The 20,106-nt window shown below is 42.3% G+C and overlaps 1 protein-coding gene across 2 annotated transcripts in view; it reads left to right on the top strand.

The window, feature by feature from the left end:
* Window positions 1–15,495, top strand: part of NID1 (nidogen 1) — a 50,523-nt gene extending 35,028 nt beyond the window's left edge. For both annotated transcript variants that reach the window (XM_076334158.1, XM_076334159.1), the window contains 6 exons: window positions 1,766–1,892; window positions 7,022–7,193; window positions 9,211–9,368; window positions 10,736–10,859; window positions 12,019–12,131; window positions 13,658–15,495. In XM_076334158.1, coding sequence (XP_076190273.1) covers window positions 1,766–1,892; window positions 7,022–7,193; window positions 9,211–9,368; window positions 10,736–10,859; window positions 12,019–12,131; window positions 13,658–13,779 — 816 coding nt within the window. In that variant the 3' untranslated portion in view covers window positions 13,780–15,495. The remainder of the gene's footprint in view (window positions 1–1,765; window positions 1,893–7,021; window positions 7,194–9,210; window positions 9,369–10,735; window positions 10,860–12,018; window positions 12,132–13,657) is intronic.
* Window positions 15,496–20,106: the final 4,611 nt, after the last annotated feature.

The following is a 20,106-nucleotide window of genomic DNA, read 5'->3' as shown; positions in this document are numbered from 1 at the left end:
TCTAATATTTGTGATCTCACATGCCTCCAACAGCTCATCATATAAACACTCACACTCACACTTCCATTGGCTTTCTGACTCTGGTATGGAAGTCTAGGAGACCTACAAGAGCAGTATGCGGAGAGGCCCCTTTTTTCCTCCCTTACTCCCTCAAAGTTTTTTCCTAAGTCTTAATCTCTTCCTGTTTTTCAGTCAATTCTCTGCACTTCTTGGCTACAGATATATATATAGATTATTTTTTTTTTCTTCTTTTTTGCTTTCTTCTCCATGTGCAGGCCCAGTGGGTGGTAAATCTTTTTCCCACACTTCTTACTACTGTCTTGAGAATCTTTTTTCCTTGAAAATGAATCCCGGATGCTGAGAACCTATCTTTTCCATCATCTGTGACACACACCAACTCTTCTCACTTCCGGTTTCATCCCATTCATTTGTTTTGCCTGAAGCCTGGGATTTCTATTTTCATTCCAGTGTTACTGTATTTATAATAGATAGCAATACCAGGTAGCATGCTGGCCTCCTTTTTACATTACTGTGAATATTTAGTAGACCAAATACTGACTAAATTACAGAGACTCAGTTCAGTAAATAGTACCACAAACTGTGCTGTGATGTACAAGCAAAATCAAGCTTTCATCTCGTCTAAAGTGCTGCTGCAATAATGTAAAAATAAAGTAAAATACTGTGTGCAAAATGGGGTAGTTAAGGCTGATATAGAGACATGATTCTGAATCCTTGTCAGCTAGTCTCATTATTTACTTGATCTAGCTTAAATGAATTAATTAGAAGTATCTTCAGGAAAGAGCTTCCAAGAGATAAGATGCAACTCTTCATTAAAACTTTCAATTAAAATTAAACTTTCAGTCTCTGCTAACAGTGTTGTCTGTGTTGTGTATTTGCAAAGTGACAGTGTTTAGCAGCGTAGAAGTGTTCAGATTGTTTTGCAACCTACAGCATTAATGTACGCTGATGAGTAAGTGCATCTGTTTTAATGCACGGTTTTGGACCATCTTTCTAAGAAGTTGCAAGTTACAGAAGCAGTAAAGGTGATAGACCTGGGAATCCATGTGTAATTATTGTTTTACGGTGAAAGTCTCTTTCATTTGCCTGGAGGAAAGAGTTTCAACTCTAAACTCAAACTCTAGTCTTATCTTCTTTTGCCTGTAAATTGCATATATATGTTCCTTGTCCCTGAGCATATTCTTTCCAGCAGAATGATTTATGAAGTATTTGTTTAAGCTATTTTTTATTTTAAAAACTCACTTTGCTAGAACTCTTTTGAGTCAAATGATGCTACGTAGGTAGCACTGCTGAAATGCAGCCATCATGCATGGGTTGATGAATTTGCAGAATACAAGTCAGATTTGATAGAAGTCATTATTCCTCCTTGAAGGGAAAGAATGAGAGAAAAAAGCACATGAGGAATAACACAGTAAAATAACAACATGAACTTTCTTTAAATGGATATGCAGGTGAAGTTGTAGAAGTGAGACCAACTGTTCAGTACTAATATCTACAATACTTCTTTGAAATAAGATAATTGTAAATGGTGTCTGCTAGTTAAAAGGGACTTACAACTGAAAGTATTTTTCTAAGCTATCCTACAATGACTGCCACCCAATCATTTTCTCTGCCTGTCCTCCCCATGTCCCATCTTTCCTCAAGAATTTTGTTTTTTCAGGCTTGAGACTTAGATCCATAAGCTAGTGCTGTTGGCAAATAATTGTTGTTTAGCGTAAGCTGATGTAATTTGCTTGTGGACCAACAGGACAAAGTTGTTATTGGAGTTGCTTACGATTGCACGGACAAGATGGTTTATTGGACAGACATCAGTGGCCCTTCGATCAGCAGGGCTAGCCTGCATGGTGGAGAACCAACAACCATCATCAAAACAGGTAAGAGCACAAAATTCTTCCTCTTGCCACTCCCTAGGAATGGCATTAGAGACTTGAATTTAGTAATAGATACTTCCCAGGTGTTGCCTGAGCTGTAGCATTACAAGCTGGTGTTATTTGGATAAACAATAACCAAAAAGTCTGGATAACATAAAATGAAAAAAGATCTGTTTCCTATGCAATAGCCCTTCACTGCCTTTCCACTGCTAAGATAGGCAAGAAGTCGGTTCTCTTTAAATAGATTAAGTTTAAGGCCAGAAGTGGGAGCAGCATGTCAGTGAGATGTTTCTGTCCTTACTTGCAGTTGCAGGATAGTTTATCTGTCTAACCATTGAGTGTCTTGTGAACATCACTGGGAATGTTTTAATTGAAGGCTGAGGGATTTGAAAGATGAATCAAGCTGCTGTGGTGGTTTTAAAGCATATCTCAAGGCACTAATGGGTGCAGGGTTCAGAGCCTCACAGTCTGGGCTTTGGACAGTGTCTCAGATCCTCGCAGAAATATTTAGAGGATTTTTGTAGCCGATTACAGTCCTAGGCTGTGCTTATATTCTTTCTGTGTTTAACAAAGCAAAAAAAAACCCCAACCCTCCTTTGGATGCTTTGTCACTTCTGGGGAGGAATCTTGAGGTAGTCTTGAGGCCTTTACTGCTCTTCCTTAGGGTGCCGTTATAGTGGGGCAGCACAGCTAGTACTCCCAGGGCAAATCCCCAGGTCATGACATCCCAGATATTTAAAGCACGCTCAAGACCTCACTTTCCTGTGTTGAGGATTGGCTGTGCTATGTTGTGCCCAGCCTGGCAGTCTTTGTGTAGCCTACTTCTTTTATAGTCACATCTTGTCAACCATAGTGATCAGAAAGGGTGGTCCAGCATCCTTCCTGAAAAGGTCCCATGTCCTTGGCCATGAGGAATGGAACACATAGGTAGGCTAAGCTCTGACTACTGTAGATAGACGTTATTCATGCTCACAATGATGCATTGGCTACAAGATGTAAATAGGTGAAGAAGGAAGGTTATCATTAAAACCTAGCTCATGTGCTGGGGTAGACCCATCATTGTTCAATGTATTTATGATCTGAAAAGGGGATGATGGATTGTCAGTTTACTGTTGAATTTGTATTGAACACAATCAAAACTAAAGCTGACTAAAAAGTTGCATTTATATGTTCACATGGAATATCATCTGTGGGTGTCACTCTTTGATTTTTGTTCTGGCAAGCAAGGTAGTTAATCCATTGGCTAGCTGAGATTTGGTTATGTGTAGTCCTTTTCTCTGCTGTTCTCTGCCTGTCAGCTGCCTGCTCTGCTGAGAAAGGACTGGTGAGCAGGGAGGTTGAAGAGAACCCCTGCGCTCGGTTCCTGGGCTTGGGGATCAAACAGCTGAAAGGTGGTTAGAAACTGTTTCAGCTGTGACTTTCCATGCCTCCCACTCAAGTTGTAAAATAAAAGTGAGTAAAGCCACCTTGTTTGGTTTTTGCCCTTGGGGTTGCTCAAGGATTCAAGAATTGGACTAGGGGCTATTGTGGAGTTAGTGCTTTTACAATTTATGTCCTGTTCTTATACACTTCTCCCAAGACTCTGCTGCTCACTGCAGTCCATGTTCATTTTCATTAAAAGGGTAAGTGTAAGCCCATGCGTCTTAAATATGAAAACCTTTTTCAAATGGAAAGGGTTAAGGGAAAGGACAGGTTTGGAGAACAAAGTGAATGTGGGGGCATTGAAAAAACAACAAAAATAGCTGGAGGCACTTTTTGAATACTAGTGTTCTCAGGATCCTAGAACACCTGTGAAGTCAAGATACTGGAGGAGGTCCCACTTGCTTTGGATCCTTTGCAACTATTGTCACAAAAATTTAGGAAATTATTTTAGCAAAATGATCAACCAGTTTTAAAACTCTACAATAAATTTGCTTTAGTTTTCTTTGGATGCACTGAGTATCTCTACCTGGAGTTTGTGCTTCGGAATAGCCAGTTTGCTAGGACTCCATTCAGGCTCTTAGGGGCAGTGGAGAGATGGGGGCGGCTTGGATCCTACTGTTGTCCTGGGAAGGGAAAAGGGAGAGCTTAAGGCCATCTCTAACCGTTCCAGCAATTATGGAGCTTCATATTTCTGTACAACTTGATGGCTGAGATATTTGTAAGACTTCTTTTTCATCCCAGCATATTTAATCTGAAAGGGACTCTAACCTGTAGTGCAAGCATGTGCCTGTACAACCACAAATTCTGGGGGGAAAGAATTTCCAGTTTCCACTATTAAAGTATTTTCTCAGATTCTGCACCTTAAAAAGTGAGGGAAGTTACTATTGCTAAAAATTTTATATGGATATGACTTAGTATCTAATGAGTGTGTGTGCAAGCATTAAAAATCTTGCAATGTATAAAATATTTTAAAAATATTTGTGAAGGCTTTCAACTAAATTTGATTCTTTTAGGTAATTCAAGATGCTTCAATGCCACATGGCTTTTATCTGCTACAAAAAACATTGTATGTGTAAAGACATCTCATAATTTCTGTTGTTCTGTTGTTTGTATAGGAAGTGAATGCCATTCCTGAAGAGGTGTTGAGCAATGTTGCACTCTACTTTCTGTATGTTAACTGGCTCTTCAGTAAGGAGTCAGAACAAAATAAGGTTGAATAGTCACTGTTTGAATGGATGTCTTCTGTGCTGGCCAAAACTGAAACTTTAAAATTTCAGGAAATGGGAAAATGCCTCCCTCTCAGAAGACTTTGTTTTGTTTTGATCTTTGCCTTTTTCTTCCTGTGAGCTGCAGCTGCTTTCTTCAGTTCACATGTATTTTTGTGGAATGCACTTTTTTTTGTTTGTTAAAGCTCTTGTGATCCAAGTTGGGTTGCTTTGCAGAAACATGTTTTATTGTGGAGCCCCATCCAGTTCTCATCTATCCCTGCAGCTGTATAGCCTGTGGAGGCTTCCTGAGCTCTGCAGCTGTGGAGGCAGGTCGGGAAGGAGAGCTTTCCTCTTTGTTGTAGGTGCTTAAGTCATATCAGCCGTACTTGTCTGTACAAGCCTGTCCCCAGGGACAGAGCCTGTGACTGTATCAGGCCTGATGACAATATAACAGGAACGCATTTGTGCCTCTGGAAAGACTGGTGATACATGAAGCCTATGTATTCCCTTACCCCTCCATGGGGGATAGTTTTTTCTGGCTCGTTGTCAACCAGACAGGAAAGACATTTACTTTAGACTTCTTTAAATCTCCTGGCATGTAGCTGAAGCAAGGAGACTGGTCAGGGAATAGGGGCTCCTGGGAATCAGTGGCAGCAGATCTTTTGCCTGCTACCTTCTCTTGCCTAAAATAGGCCGGGAGCTCCTCCACCACCATTTAGTCAGTCACCTTCTGATCCCAGAGACTCTCTGGGGACTGTCACCACCATCACCTCAAAATGAGGCCACCCTCAGCAGCCTCTGCCATTAGCAAGAGAAGAAGTAGGAACATTTGAAGATCTGAAGTATATGTGAGGTGGTTTCTTGCAGATGACAGGTTTAGCTCCACAGAGGCACTTGGTGAAATACAAGTAGTAATGTGAAGTTAGGGCAACTAGGTTAAAGTATGCCCAGGTGCCCTTGGGAAGTGTGAAGAGAGAACTGATTCACATTTACTTTCTTGGGCCCCCCCTGTGTACGAGCTGTGAGTCAGATGCAGTGAGATACATCTTATTTGTTCTTTTCTGCCTCTTCAGAAATGAACATACACCCAAAATGTCATGTGTCCAGGTTAAGTGCAGTAAGTGTAATCCACCCATGTGAGAGAGCGGAGGCTCTTTAGGCTATTGTGCAACTATTATTCGTAGCAAAGTCACAGTAGCAAATTTTAGACAGCTCTATCCAGTGCTCTGGGCCAAATGCCTTTTCTCCAGAAAGGTTGTTTGTGTCACATACTGTTTGTTTAATGGCTGTCAGTAAATAAACTTGAGAATTAATAGAAGGCTTAACAGGCCACATTCATAGAATCATTAAGGTTGGAAAAGACCTCTAAGACCATCGAGTCCAACCGTCGACCCAACACCACCATGCCCACTAAACCATGTCCCTAAGCACCTCATCTACATGTCTTTTAAATACTTCCAGGCATGGTGACTCAACCACTTCCCTGGGCAGCCTGTTCCAATGTTTAACCACTCTTTCAGTAAAGAAATTTTTCTGTCATTCTTGGACATTCACATGATGTGCATTTGAAAGGTGTTTTTTTTTCGACAGCTGGCTGGTATGAAGGGTCACTTCACCTCTTTTTGGGAGTGGCCACGTTCAATTCTTTCTATTTCTTTTGGAACTGAAATTGGAATAAAATTGATTTGTACCTGTCTTTGGCTTCATTACGTCCCACACCGCCTGCCTGCTCTTTTTCAATGGATGTATGAACCTTGAAAAGTATAGAGCAGTTTTTCACAGTGGCTGAATTAAACCTTGGAGTGCTATATATTTATTCTGCATCCTTCATCTGAGTTAGAAATTACTAATGCTAAAGCAGTAAGGTCATTATCTGCTATTTCCTGTTGCTTTTGGAACAACAAACTGTCCAAGAAAAACTGTGCACATACAGTACTAAAACATGTTCCAAAAAGGATTGCTCTGCAAAAACAAAGAACTGGATCTAAATTCCATCAGTTAGCTAATGTAATTATCTCTAGTGCTTTGGAGCTTGATTATCTTTAAGTATTGCATTGGCTAAATTTAGCATAAATCAAGTTTTCAGAGGGGTGCCACATATGCCAGTACCAGAGAAGGGGGAATATTAGGGATTATAAAATCCATTCTAGATCCTGGCCTGCTAAGGAAGGTAGAATAAGATCCTGAATATCTCTACTGTTTATTTCTCTATCAACTCTTTTTCCGTGTCCACCCCACAAGGCAAGTTTACACACAGATTTGGGATGCATGATGAGTTGGTTCCTAAATTTATCATTCTATGTATCTGTGAAAGTTCTGTGTATTTAAACTTCATAAGGCAAAATGTGTATTCCTCTTACAAGCGACATGAAGTAGCTTTTGGACCACAGCCAGAAAACTGAAAGAAAACTTAGTTAAGAGTTGAGAATGCTTATGAGGCTGACATTGTATATGGGGAATAAATATCATGTCTAGGCATGTTTTTCCTCTGTTCTCTTGCAGACTTGGGAAGCCCTGAAGGGATAGCTGTAGATCACCTAGGTCGCAACATCTTCTGGACTGACTCTCAACTGGATAGAATAGAAGTGGCTAGGCTGGATGGGCGCCAGCGTCGCATCCTTTTTGACACTGGTCTGGTGAACCCCAGAGCAATTGTTGCAGATCCTATGAGAGGGTATGGATATGTTGTCAAGATATATGTACAAAGCTTGATTTTTATTTATTTATTTATTTAACATGAGCATATACTCTGTGTCCATGTTTTTAGGCTGTCTGTAGACAATAATAGGACTATCTTTTCCTAAAACAACTAACAAACAAAAATGGAACAACCTACTTGTGTCCTGTGTCTGAGTGGTACACTGGAAATAAAACCTCTTCTAAAATGCCCGCTAGGTAATACCATGATATTTTGTTGAGAGGTTTGTCAAATACTTGTTTGTAACTTGCTTTCAGTACATTGTTTGCAGGATCACAAGCGTTGCACTTCCCTAAAAAAATTTTTTTTGCAAGATTACTGGACTAAAATACCAGATTAAGCAATTTGATATTTTCATTTCCATCATGACAGCCCTTCTTCCTGTACAATGTTCGTTCTTTGAAAACTCCCATGGTGTCTCTTCTGTCACCATTTTCACTTCTGTCATTCAGATGCCTGAGAAGGTCCTATTAGGCTTCTATTTGAAGATGCAGATAATGACGTACTTTAAAAATTGAGCCTGTAAGCTGCAGTCACAGAAATAGCCAAGCAGAGTGTCAGTATGAAAGTGTAAATGTTTTCAAGTTATGGTTCCAGCCTGCAAGAACGGAAGTATATACGTACTTTTATGTGTCTTTGATCTGTTGACATTTTTTCCCCTGAATATTGGAAGAAATACAGGGAAAATTAAAACTACTACAGAGCCCATGGTAGTACTGCACGTCTGTTCATTAATGTCTGAACTTGCCTGCTGTTGTCCTGGCGCAACTTTCTGTAGCGTGGCCGCTGCTGAGAAGAGACATTTCAGTCAAAATACTCAGGAGCACAGAAGCGAAAAGTCTTTCTTTTCAGTCTTGAATTGCTGGGAAGCTCTGCTAAATGATTGCTTAATTGATATAATAGGCATTTGGAATGCTTTTAGGTGAGAATTCATTTATGAACAAAAGTACTATATGCTCAGGGAGAGTTTTTTGGAATATGTATCCTCATTCATGTATTTCTCACTACAAGGTTTGTAGTGAGAAAAGAATGCATGTGATCCATGAAAATTTGAGTGATAAAAAACTAAATGAAAAAGTAATGGTATTGACTTCTCTCATTATTTTATGTTAAAGGAAACTTTCACATAATAGTGGGGTGAAAACATCTGTGGATGTACATCAAGTGACAGCATAATAAGGAAAAATGAATGCACTTCATGGTGTGAGAGAACGGGAGAGGCACAACTGTAATCAGACTGAGGAGAGACCTCAGTTCTGTGCAGAACCCCACTGATAGAGTAGGGCTGTGAGTTCAGGTCAAGCAGCACAGACTTCTGTCTCCCAGTAGATTTCGTGTGTGTTTGTGTGCGGGTTAAGAAATAAATAACAAAGGTGCTTGCATTGAGGGGCCGTGTAAATTCCCAGCCACAGAAAGTGCATCCAAGGAAAAAAAACACTACTAACAAATAGCTACTAATAATAAAACATCAGTGAATTAATGGCCCTCTCTGGGGGTTCTCCCCTGACTATAAACTACTCTGATCGATTCCATTGTATGTTGCTTACTTGGTGCACTGAAAAGAAAAATGTAATTTTGAATGAGTCCCACAAATGTGTGCCAAATGCTCCTGCTGTTTAGCCTGAGCAGACACGATGGGTGGTGGGGAGGAGAACTGTAGACATACTTTTTTTTTTTTTTTAATGGTCCTCAGAACTGTTGAAATAATGGTCTTTTTGCCTGGCATCTTGCACATAACCTAAACAATGTAGGGAAAGCATTTCTTCTCGAGTGTGTGCTTGCTTTTTTTGTTTTTTAATAGAAGTATAACATTTGCTACATCTTTACTATACTTTTGTTACTTCTATATCCAAGTGCAATGTGGTCCTTCTTATTTATTTAAATGATTTGGGGTGTGTGTGTGTTAGTTTTGTGTCCTTAGTGTTTTCCTTAATTGCAACAGTCTTTTGAGAACAGTCACTGTCTTAATTCTTGCCTTTTTCTTCCTTTTAAGAAACTTGTACTGGACTGACTGGAACAGAGAAGCTCCTAAAATTGAAACCTCATACATGGATGGCACAAACAGAAGAATCCTTGTTAAAGATGATCTTGGGTTACCAAATGGGCTGACATTTGATCCTTATTCTTCAATGCTGTGCTGGGTAGATGCAGGTAAAGAGGTGCTAAAATCTATCTTCATAATAGTAGTAGAGTAAGTATGTCCGATCCTGAAGTGCTGCACAGCCAACTAATGTTTATAGCTCTTTGGGCGGCACCTTAGACTTCATACCTTTCTTTTTGGCTTTAATGATCTGTCACTTTATTTGTTGTTACTACCACTGTAGCATTCACATGAGACTGTGGCGCAAGCTGAAAGATTTCAATTCTGATCAGAAAACTTTCTTGGAATGCAACAGGTTTATATCTGTTGTGTCTCATATGTGGCTATCTCTTTAGGTAGTGCTTAGGCCTTTGTAGAAGTTGTGAGTTTAAGACCAGGAAAAAACACTGATTCATCTAATCCGGCCCTACAGAATATCATCCTTTCACTATTGTTCTAAGACCTGTAACCTCTTTTTAGGCAAAGTCTGGCTTATATTTGACTGAAGCAAGTCTTGAAAAAGCAATTCACACTAGATCTAAAGATCAAGAGATGAAGGTTCTGCCACTGATCCATTGTTAGTTTTGTGTCAGTATCTTACCAGTAAAAAAAAAATGTGCTTTTAATTCTCATTTGAACCTTGCTCTTTTTCTTACTGTAGACTCTGCCAGAGATCTCCTCCTGTGGAGGTGCTTTTACACTTCAAGTCACCTTTCAAGTTTTTGATAAACTAAAAAGATCGAGCTCTCTTTTTCACTGTAAGGCACTTTCTCCAGCCTTCAAATATATCTCCTTGTGCTATCTTTCTTTTCTCTTTTTTCCTCTCTTGTTCTTGCATTCGTCTCTTTTCCTTTTTCCCTAATTTTGAACCCACTACTTAAGAGAAACATACAGGTGTTTGCATTCACTAGCAGTGTTCCTGACGCGTGTAGTAGCTTTACAGCTAGACCTTTTTACACCCTATTTGCATCTACAAGTTAGATGTTCTTCCTGTAGTCTTGCCTTCGTGGCCCAACCCAGCAAGCATTTTGGGAACATGGTCAACAAACTAACCTTGCAAAAATGCCTTCCAGAGGAGGTGAAACTGGTTAGTGGTTGAAGTATCCCTCCAGAATGGAGGACACCTTCTGTCAGCTTCCACCCCAGTCTGAGGATGCTGGTATCTGTACCAGGAGTCTCAGCTTGTGAGCAATGGCCATGACTGCACTGGACATCTGTGTTCCTGTAAGTTAGGTGGTGTGCTGATCAGCATTAGCACCAAAGTACTTTCCCATCCAATCTTTGGCACACGCAGAGATGTGGCCTTAGCTTTGGCTAAGCTGCATACTGAAAGACTTCCAGGAAGTTTTACTCTGTTCATGCTTGCATGCTTACGCTTCATCCCTCATGAGGGCTCTCTTGCTCTGGTTCAAAGGCTTAATTGTTTCACTACACCCAGGTACCAAGAGGCTGGAATGCATGAACCCTAATCAGCTTGGTCGACGAAAGATTGTTGAAGGAATTCAGTATCCTTTTAGTGTTACAAGCTATGGGAAGAATTTATATTACACAGACTGGAGAAGGTATGTTATCTGCTAAAGAAATTATGGAGTGCTTTAATTCATGTTCTTTGCCCTGGTAGGAACTGAAGTATATACTGCATTTCTCATATCTGGCCTCTCACACATTCCTGGTTTTTTGCTTTCCTGGCAATAGCTGATGCAGGGCAGAGTGGATCTGTAGAGTTGACCTATTGGTGTTGCTAGTTAACTGAGTTTTCGTTTTCAGCATAATGATTTGTCCGCTAAGAATATGCTTTTAATGCTGAACATTTTTGGGAAAGGAGTGGGAGCTAACATGTTTCCCTTATGGCTGTACTTGTTGCGTTGTAGAGGGCAGAAATTAGTCACTCAAGGCTTTCTATGCCCTATGTTATCTGAATGTTCAACCAGAAATAAGGAAAAAAAACATTTTTACTGTCTTGATGACACTCTTCGTTGCAAATGATCTAAAATATTGACGTATGATCAAGACTTTATAGTTTACTATATTTTCCAGAAAAAAATCCAGTCCATGCACTCTTAAATATTTATTTTTCCTTGAGGCAAATGGTTGTGTGGGCTCTATCTGCAAACTCTTACACAAATGACTCCATCAATTGCAGCAGGAGGAGCTATTAATGTGTGTAAAGATTTCCAAGCTAGAACCTAACAGCTGGGAAATGTTATTCTAGATAGGCTTTTATAAATGGGAAGCAATGTATTACAGATCTGCCAGTTGACTGCCCTTTTACTTTTAGGGAGAAAAGGTTGCTTATGACTAGCTGTATTCCTTCCGGATATCAGGCTCCACCTGAAGTACAACATTGCAGCTATTATGCATGATGCTTATGGACAATGTCAGCTATACCACAGAAAATGTCAAAGGGGCAGAATATGGAGAATGTGTCAAAACTACTAACAGATGTGCTCCTATAGAGGGACATTGTCCTGTGTTGGAAGTACCTTCAAAACTAGTAAGGTGGCTTCCTGCTAATTTTCTTAGCTGCCTAGAATGAGGGTTATGACATACTTGGGTTGCCTAGGAAAGATGAGGTCTTGGAGCATTTTGCTTCTGGCATCACTTCCTAATTGTAAAAAAAGAAGCCACTTCAGATTTCCTCCTTTTTTGTTTGTTTGTTTTGTTTTCCCCTGTACTTCCACCTTCATCTCACTTCTGTATATTCTCTTCTGCATATGACAGGGATGCTGTTGTAGCAGTGGATCGCACAATTTCAATAGAAAAGGATAACTTCCAGCCTCACAAGCGCTCCCGTCTCTATGGAATCACTACAGCCTTTGCTCAGTGCCCAGGAGGTAATCCAGATGATCCTCAAGTTTTTACAGCTGTGCAACACCTTAGCATATAAATTAACTTAGTAGAAGTCCCCGTTGACAGGCTGCCAACTGATCTAGGTAGTTAGTGAAGAACTGGTTATTGCTTAGATTTCCATTTACTGAGAAATTAAAAGCCACCTAATTTTTTTTTTTCTTCATAAAAGCAATTGTTGTGGCCATATGAAACCAGAGTAGGGAGGGAAGAAGGGGGGCCTGTCCTATCCTTTATGAAAGGACAAGTGTATGATCAAGATGAGGATCTGACATGGCAAAAGCTACTATGCTGTCATCCAAATTGAATGCTATATTCATGGCTAGGGCCTTACTTATTTTTAAGTTTAAACTACAGAAATATCATGGTCTTCCAGATGTCCTTAATGAGATCCAGTGTTTTTAAAAAGGGAATGTTCAGAAAACAGCAGGTGGTGGGGTGGGTGGGCTGGTCTTTCTGCTCCGTTGAATGTTAAGTTTTTCAGATACGTTACTGAAAAGCCCCTTGTGAAGCTTAGAAGAGAGGAAGTTGATACCCTTGAAATAACAATTTGTTCTTTGGGAAGCAATATCACTGTTCAGTTATGTTGTTTTTAGCAAATCACGGTTAGGAGAAGAGTTCACTTTTTATTATTACAACATGGCTGGAATTATAGGAGTTGTAGTGATTTTACTTTAGGCCTAAAAAACCCGTAAGGTAGTTTCTCTTCAAATTATTCAATATATATATAGTAAAAAACATAATTTAATTTAATTGAAAGCTTGGTTCAGAGCTTAAGAAATGCACATAAATGTCATCATTAAGAATTAAGTTACGTTGTTATTACTAGTTAATTCACAGTTCCATTGTGGTAGCCAGCGTAAAACAAAACAACTTTGTGTGCTCTGAGTAAATGCTTATGTTTAATATTCAGAACCTTGGTATCATTTCTTTCTCATCATATGTCTATTTCAAGTGTTTTTCTCGGATGGATGCCTTTCCCCTCAGATCCACTGCTTCTTGTGCTGTATTCTCTCTCTTCCATTTTACCCTTCAACATTAATGTGCTCCTCCCCACCCACATGATTTTTTTTTGTTTTCTTGGGTCATTCCTCCATGTTTTTGTCGTGGGTGGTATCCAGGGATGATGTCCTGTAGCATTTTGGACTCTGTCCCCACGTGTTGCACTTTCTGTATTTCCTCACTCACTGTCTCTTTATTCTGATGTCTGTGACCACTTGGCCAATTTATGAAGGGTATTTCGGGAACAGCCCAGTTTTTTTCATGTTGCCTCTCCGGCTCTGTCCTGATATCCTGATCTGTCTTTGAGGTGAATATCAGAAGCTGACACAAGGGATATATGATGACTCTCATCTCCCCAAAGCATAGTTTTGTTCCACTCCCAATCTCGTTATGGCTTGTTTCTCTAGTGTAGTCATGAAATCTGCACTTCTTTTGTATGTGTGTGTTTTGGATTTTATTGTGGTTTTGCTTTTGTTTTTCTTCAACATTTTACATCTCTGTTCTTTTCCAGGACATAACTACTGTACAGTGAATAATGGCGGTTGTACTCATCTCTGCTTGGCTACCCCAGGAGGCCGTTCTTGCCGCTGCCCTGACAACACAGTTGGAGTGGATTGTATCGAAAGAAACTGAGCATTAAAATGAGCTTTAGAGCAGCAGACACCTTTTGGAAATGTGCTGTAAACAATTCACTCCTATCAACACAATCAGGCCCTAAAGATAAGTGCTCCATGCTGCTGACAGCAAGCCACAATGCGCATATGCAGACACACACACACAGAGGCAATGACTGTTTTGTAGCAGTTAGGCAAGACAGAGCTGCCCAGGTTGGGTCCAACTGCATCTTGTTCCTTGTAATGTTATCTCTTTGCTTTTAAAGGTAAATGTGGAGGCTTTAGTTGCACCTGTGCTGGGCTAGGAGGAAGTGTCTCTTGGCAAAATTAAAGTAACAAATACCGAACAGAGTAAAGAGGATGGCATGACTCAAATCCTGAGACTGGGTTGCACCTTGGAGCATGCAGCAGTTATCTGCATAGTGGCGTGCTTAGCCCATCATATATGCGGCTGGGCCATATCTCTAGCTGAGAAGCAACCAGGGGGTCCCAAGGATGAATAGATGTGGGTGGGAACACCCAGTAATATCGCAGATTTAATGCCTAACTGCATTCCTTCCCACTACCAGTCCTTCCTCTTCCAAAACTTGAATCTCAACTTTTGACTCTTGTATTACGGAAATACTTTATCCGTGTGCTGTGAGGGTAGTTCTCACCCTTTCCCACAGCGTGTGATTCTTTATAGATAATCAGCACTGCTTAATGGATGTATTTGAAGTTTTTGCTGGATTTTGAGAGATTTATTTTTTCTTCTGTCTGGGATGGATTCCTGAGTAGTTTCCTAAAATCCACTAAACAAACTTTAGATATAGATCTCAATTGCTGATAGGTCATCAAAGAATGGATGTTGATTCATTTGGAGGTGTTTAGTTTTAGAGACACAGAGTCATGTTTGTTTCCTGAGAGCTTTTAAAATAATATTTCTATGTTTGATTCTGTAAGCCTGAAAGTGGTCTTTGAATCCTGTCCTAGACACGTTTCTTCTTTAGCAAACCATGCCATGCCTCTTCTTAGGCCATGAGAAACTATGGCAGTTAAAAACCTGATTTCCAGAAAGGTCACCTGTGTCTTGGTGCTTAAAAGAAGAAAGGTGGTGATGCTCCATTTGTGTACCAATGTTCAGTAAGAGCAAAAAGGTGTGCTGAAAATCAAAGCAGTAAGTTTGGAGTGGGGAAGGAAAATCAAAATGCATGTTCTTATGTCAAATTAGCAGTACAAATCTGGGAGTGAAGTTTGGCTTCCACACTGTCTGTTGGGAAGGAAGCTTACCTGCAAGGCAACCTGCAGCAGCAGAAAAAAACAGGGCTTGTGAGCCTCCTGCCAGAACACATTTTACAACGTCATGATCAAAGCAGTAGGCTAACATCCCCATTTCCTCACTCCCTCTTCAGACACTACAGTAACAGTTTTAAACAGAGCCAATTGAGTCTTAACTGTGTGACATCTTCCTCTTTAATTGTATATTTATCATAAAATAACAAACCATATAAACATTTTAAAGATTTTTTTTAAAATAACTTTTTATAACTTTTAATTCATTTTATTCATACACGTAATCAGGTATGTCTTACTGTAAATATCAAAAATGTGTTGAAATGAAGGTGCTTGATAACTCTTTCTCCAGAATTATTCACGTATCTGGTGAAATATTAAAGTTTACACTCTGTACAGGTATCTACAGTACAGTCAATAAAGCTTTTTGGTTTTTATTTTCTATAAAAAAAGTCATGCCTCCAGAAGGAAGTGATATGTGGTGTCTCAAACCTCTTTTCCTGTTGAGTTCTGGGTTTTCGCTAACTCTCATATCTAGCGATGATACTTCTCTTCTAAGATGCAACACTATAGGGGGAAAAACTGCTGTTGGGGCTTTTGTATTTTGAAACCAGTAGAATACTTTTATTCAAAACAAACATGGGACAGCGCTTAAAGAACGTACAGCTTCCTCTGTTTTGATACAGAGTTTTTACTGGTTGTTAACTCTTATTAAACTGTGTCAGGTAAGCATATTTCAGTTATACCATACTTCAGACTTCTACGTTAGTAGAAATATAGGGCAAGGACTAGATTAAATGGGGGACAGAACTTACCCCTCTGCTTGAAGATGCCCTGGTGCCGAGTTTCTGGGTGACAGGGTTCTTTGCTGCCTGGTGCCACAGCACGCAGGCTCTCTGTGTGGCTGCAGGTGTGCTGTGGCTGCAGGGCAAGTTGCAAGCCGAGTGAAGTGTGGCGTGTTGAAGGTGGTGATGCTGAGATTTAAACTCAACTTTTACAGCTACAGCATGTCAGTGCCTCAGGGGGGATGGCAAAAGGCTCTGTAGTACTGTGTAGCTGGACAGCTGGAGAACAGTGTGCCTGTCAAGTGAGCCACTAGGAAGGTGGACAGTGGGGCAGCAAGGAGAGCTACTGGGATCTAAAGGGTGGTGTGTGGAGTTACAGGAGGAGATTGGTGTTGATCCATGCTGGGGACTACACATGGAATTGGAAGGAATTGGGCCTTTAGTTTGTTCTTTACTGTATGCTTCAATTTTTTTTATTCTGATCCTTTAAAATTGATGATTGCCTGCTTTGTATTTGGACCAACACAATATTCCTCTTTGTGCATTATGACAATTACTAATTTACTAGACGCTGGTCAGCTAATTCTGTGCTAAGCAATGACAAAGATGTCATACACCTCAGCAGAACTTCTAGTGTTAATGCGTGAGCACCTATGTAGTCTGTAGGGCAAAGAGAGAAACGATACTACTGTGGACTGAGTTTTCAGACTGAGTGACTCTCCGTTAATTCTGGTACGATACCTGACAGTAGCTAGCACTAGATTAGGGGAAGCTTCAGCAGATCTGTGCCTGCAGTGTAGATGTGGCAGTTTGCACAACTTCAAAGCAATGTTCAGCATTCCAGTCCCTAAAAATGAGGACCATGAGCTTAAACATCAGGTTTTGTTTCTCAGCCAATACTTGTTGCTAGCTTCAGCTGTTGTAGCTCTATGTCAGAGTGCAGGAAGGGCAAAGCTGTTCCCTCAGGGAAAGGAGGCCAGCAGAAGCAGTGGCTTCACCAGCAAGGGACCAGTCCCACCAAGTTTAGGGGACTTCAACTTCCCAGACGTCTGCTGGAAATACAACACGGCAGAGAGGAAACAGTCTAGGAGGTTCCTGGAGTGTGTGGAAGACAACTTCCTGACACAGCTGGTACGTGAGCCTACCAGGGGAGGTGCCTCGCTCGACCTGCTGTTTACTAACAGAGAAGGACTGGTGGGAGATGTGGTGGTCGGAGGCCGTCTTGGGCTTAGTGACCATGAAATGGTAGAATTCTCACTTCTTGGTGAATTAAGGAGGGGGGCCAGCAAAACCGCAACCATGGACTTCCGGAGGGCGGCCTTTGGCCTGTTCAGGACGCTGGTTGAGAGAGTCCCTTGGGAGACAGTCCTGAAGGGCAAAGGGGTCCAGGAAGGTTGGACGATCTTCAAGAAGGAAGTCTTAAAGGCGCAGGAGCAGGCTGTCCCTGTATGCCATAAGAAGAACGGGCGGGGAAGACGACCGGCCTGGCTGAATGGGGAGCTGTTGCTGGTACTCAGGAAAAAAAGGAGAGTTTACTGCTTGTGGAAGAAGGGGCAGGCAACTCAAGAAGAGTACAGGGATCTCGTTAGGTCGTGCAGAGAGGAAATGAGAAAGGCAAAATGGCAATCTGGCCACTGTCGTTAGAGATAACAAAAATGTTTTTACAAATATATGAATGACAAGAAGAGAGCTAAGGAGAATCTCCATCCTTTATTGGGTGCGGGGGGGGAACATTGCCACCGAGGATGAGGAAAAGGCTGAGGTACTCAATGCTTTCTTTGCCTCAGTCTTTAATAGTCAGACCAGTTATCCTCAGGGTACTTGGCCCCCCGAGCTGGAAGACGGGGACGGCGAGCAGGATGAACCCCCCATAATCCAAGAGGAAGCAGTCAATGATCTGCTACGCCACCTGGATGCTCACAAGTCTATGGGGCCGGATGGGATCCACCCGAGAGTGCTGAGGGAGCTGGCGGAGGAGCTTGCCAAGCCACTCTCCATCATTTATCAGCAGTCCTGGTTAACAGGGGAGGTCCCGGACGACTGGAGGCTTGCCAATGTGACGCCCATCTACAAGAAGGGCCGGAAGGAGGATCCGGGGAACTACAGGCCTGTCAGCCTGACCTCGGTGCTGGGGAAGATTATGGAGCGGTTCATCTTGAGGGCGCTCACAAGGCATGTGCGGGACAACCAGGGCATCAGGCCCAGCCAGCACGGATTCATGAGAGGCAGGTCCTGCTTGACCAACCTGATCTCCTTCTGTGACCAGGTGACCTGCCTAGTGGATGAGGGAAAGGCTGTGGATGTGGTCTACCTGGACTTCAGCAAGGCCTTTGACACCGTCTCCCACAGCATTCTCCTAGAGAAGCTGGCAGCTCACGGCTTAGACAGGTGGACTCTGCGCTGGGTCAAAAACTGGCTGGACGGCCGGGCCCAGAGAGTTGTGGTGAATGGAGTTACCTCCAGTTGGCGGCCGGTCACGAGCGGTGTTCCCCAGGGCTCAGTACTGGGGTCGGTCTTGTTCAATATCTTTATCAATGATCTGGATGAGGGGATTGAGTGCTCCCTCAGTAAGTTTGCAGACGACACCAAGTTGGGCGGGAGTGTTGATCTGCTCGAGGGTAGGAAGGCTCTGCAGAGGGACCTGGACAGGCTGGATCGATGGGCCCAGGCCAACTGTATGAGATTCAACAAGGCCAAGTGCTGGGTCCTGCACTTCGGCCACAACAACCCCATGCAGCGCTACAGGCTTGGGGAAGAGTGGCTGGAAAGCTGCCTGTCGGAAAAGGACCTGGGGGTGCTGGTTGACAGCCGGCTGAACATGAGCCGGCAGTGTGCCCAGGCGGCCAAGAAGGCCAACGGCATCCTGGCCTGTGTCAGAAACAGTGTGGCCAGCAGGAGTAGGGAAGTGATTGTGCCCCTGTACTCGGCACTGGTGAGGCCACACCTCGAATACTGTGTTCAGTTTTGGGCCCCTCACTACAAGAAGGACGTTGAGGTGCTGGAGCGTGTCCAGAGAAGGGCAATGAGGCTGGTTGAGGGGTCTGGAGAACAAGTCTTATGAGGAGCGGCTGAGGGAACTGGGACTGTTTAGCCTGGAGAAGAGGAGGCTGAGGGGAGACCTCATGGCTCTCTACAACTACCTGAAAGGAGGTTGTAGCGAGGTGGGTGTTGGTCTCTTCTCCCAAGTAACTAGTGATAAGACGAGAGGAAAAGGCCTCAAGCTGCGCCAGGGGAGGTTTAGATTGGACATGAGGAAAAATGTCTTTACTGAAAGAGTGGTTAAACATTGGAACAGGCTGCCCAGGGAAGTGGTTGAGTCACCATCCCTGGAAGTATTTAAAAGCTGTGTAGATGAGGCGCTTAGGGACATGGTTTAGTGGGCAAGGTGGTGTTAGGTTGACAGTTGGACTCGATGATCTTAGAGGTCTTTTCCAACCTTAAAGATTCTATGATTCTATGACCATACCCCAAGTGAGGCAGGCAGGGCCAGTGAGGGTAGTCGGGTTCAGCCCAGGGGCCAGACCACCAAGCAAATCTGTAGTGACAGGATAGGGCCGAAGTCAAGTTGGAATCGAGTCAGGATCACAATCGGGTCTGGACATAGTGACCAGGATCAGTGATTGCCAGGCAAGTCCACAGTGGTGAGGCAGGCTGCAGTCAAGCTGGGAAGTTGGCCAGGACCTGGATCAATGGGGTACATGGCTGTGGCACCGCTCATGCAAGGATCAGGGTGAGAGCCTCAGCTTAAAGCAGCCTTGAAGGGAAAGAGGGTTGCCCTTACCGAGGCTTCCCAACAGAGCTGTTTGAAATAAGCCTCTGCTGAAGTTCCTTCAAGTTTTCTTCATACCTTCTGTCAACTGGCTGGCCTTGAACAGCCAGCTAAGCTGCTAGTGGTTGGAGTGTGCTCCGGGTCCTGACACTGGAGTTTTTTATTCCTATACATGATTGCTTTCCCATTGAATCTTGCTAAATCTTTGGCCTCTAAAATGATCTGTGGTGTTGAGTTCCTTATTTTAATCACAGTCTGGGCAGGAATCTCATCCTTTGAGATTTGGCATCAGCCATTCCAGGATATCTGTCCTGTGCCTATCATATTTTTTTCAGTTAAATGTTCACAAGTATTTTGAATTATGACAATGTGAATTTTCTGTTTCCTTCTTCTAACCCTAGACAGTCAATGGCATCTTTTTATAACACAGGGTTTTCTCATGCTGACCTGGGTCTAATTCATCTACCCTGTCCTTTTTCTGACTGTTGCTTATTAGTGTCTGACTGTTGTAGTCTTGCTC

Source organism: Aptenodytes patagonicus, chromosome 3 (genome assembly GCF_965638725.1).
Source record: "Aptenodytes patagonicus chromosome 3, bAptPat1.pri.cur, whole genome shotgun sequence".
In the NCBI taxonomy this organism is placed as follows: domain Eukaryota; kingdom Metazoa; phylum Chordata; class Aves; order Sphenisciformes; family Spheniscidae; genus Aptenodytes; species Aptenodytes patagonicus.
Note: the sequence above shows the minus strand (reverse complement) of the source record. Positions and strands in the feature narration are given on the sequence as shown.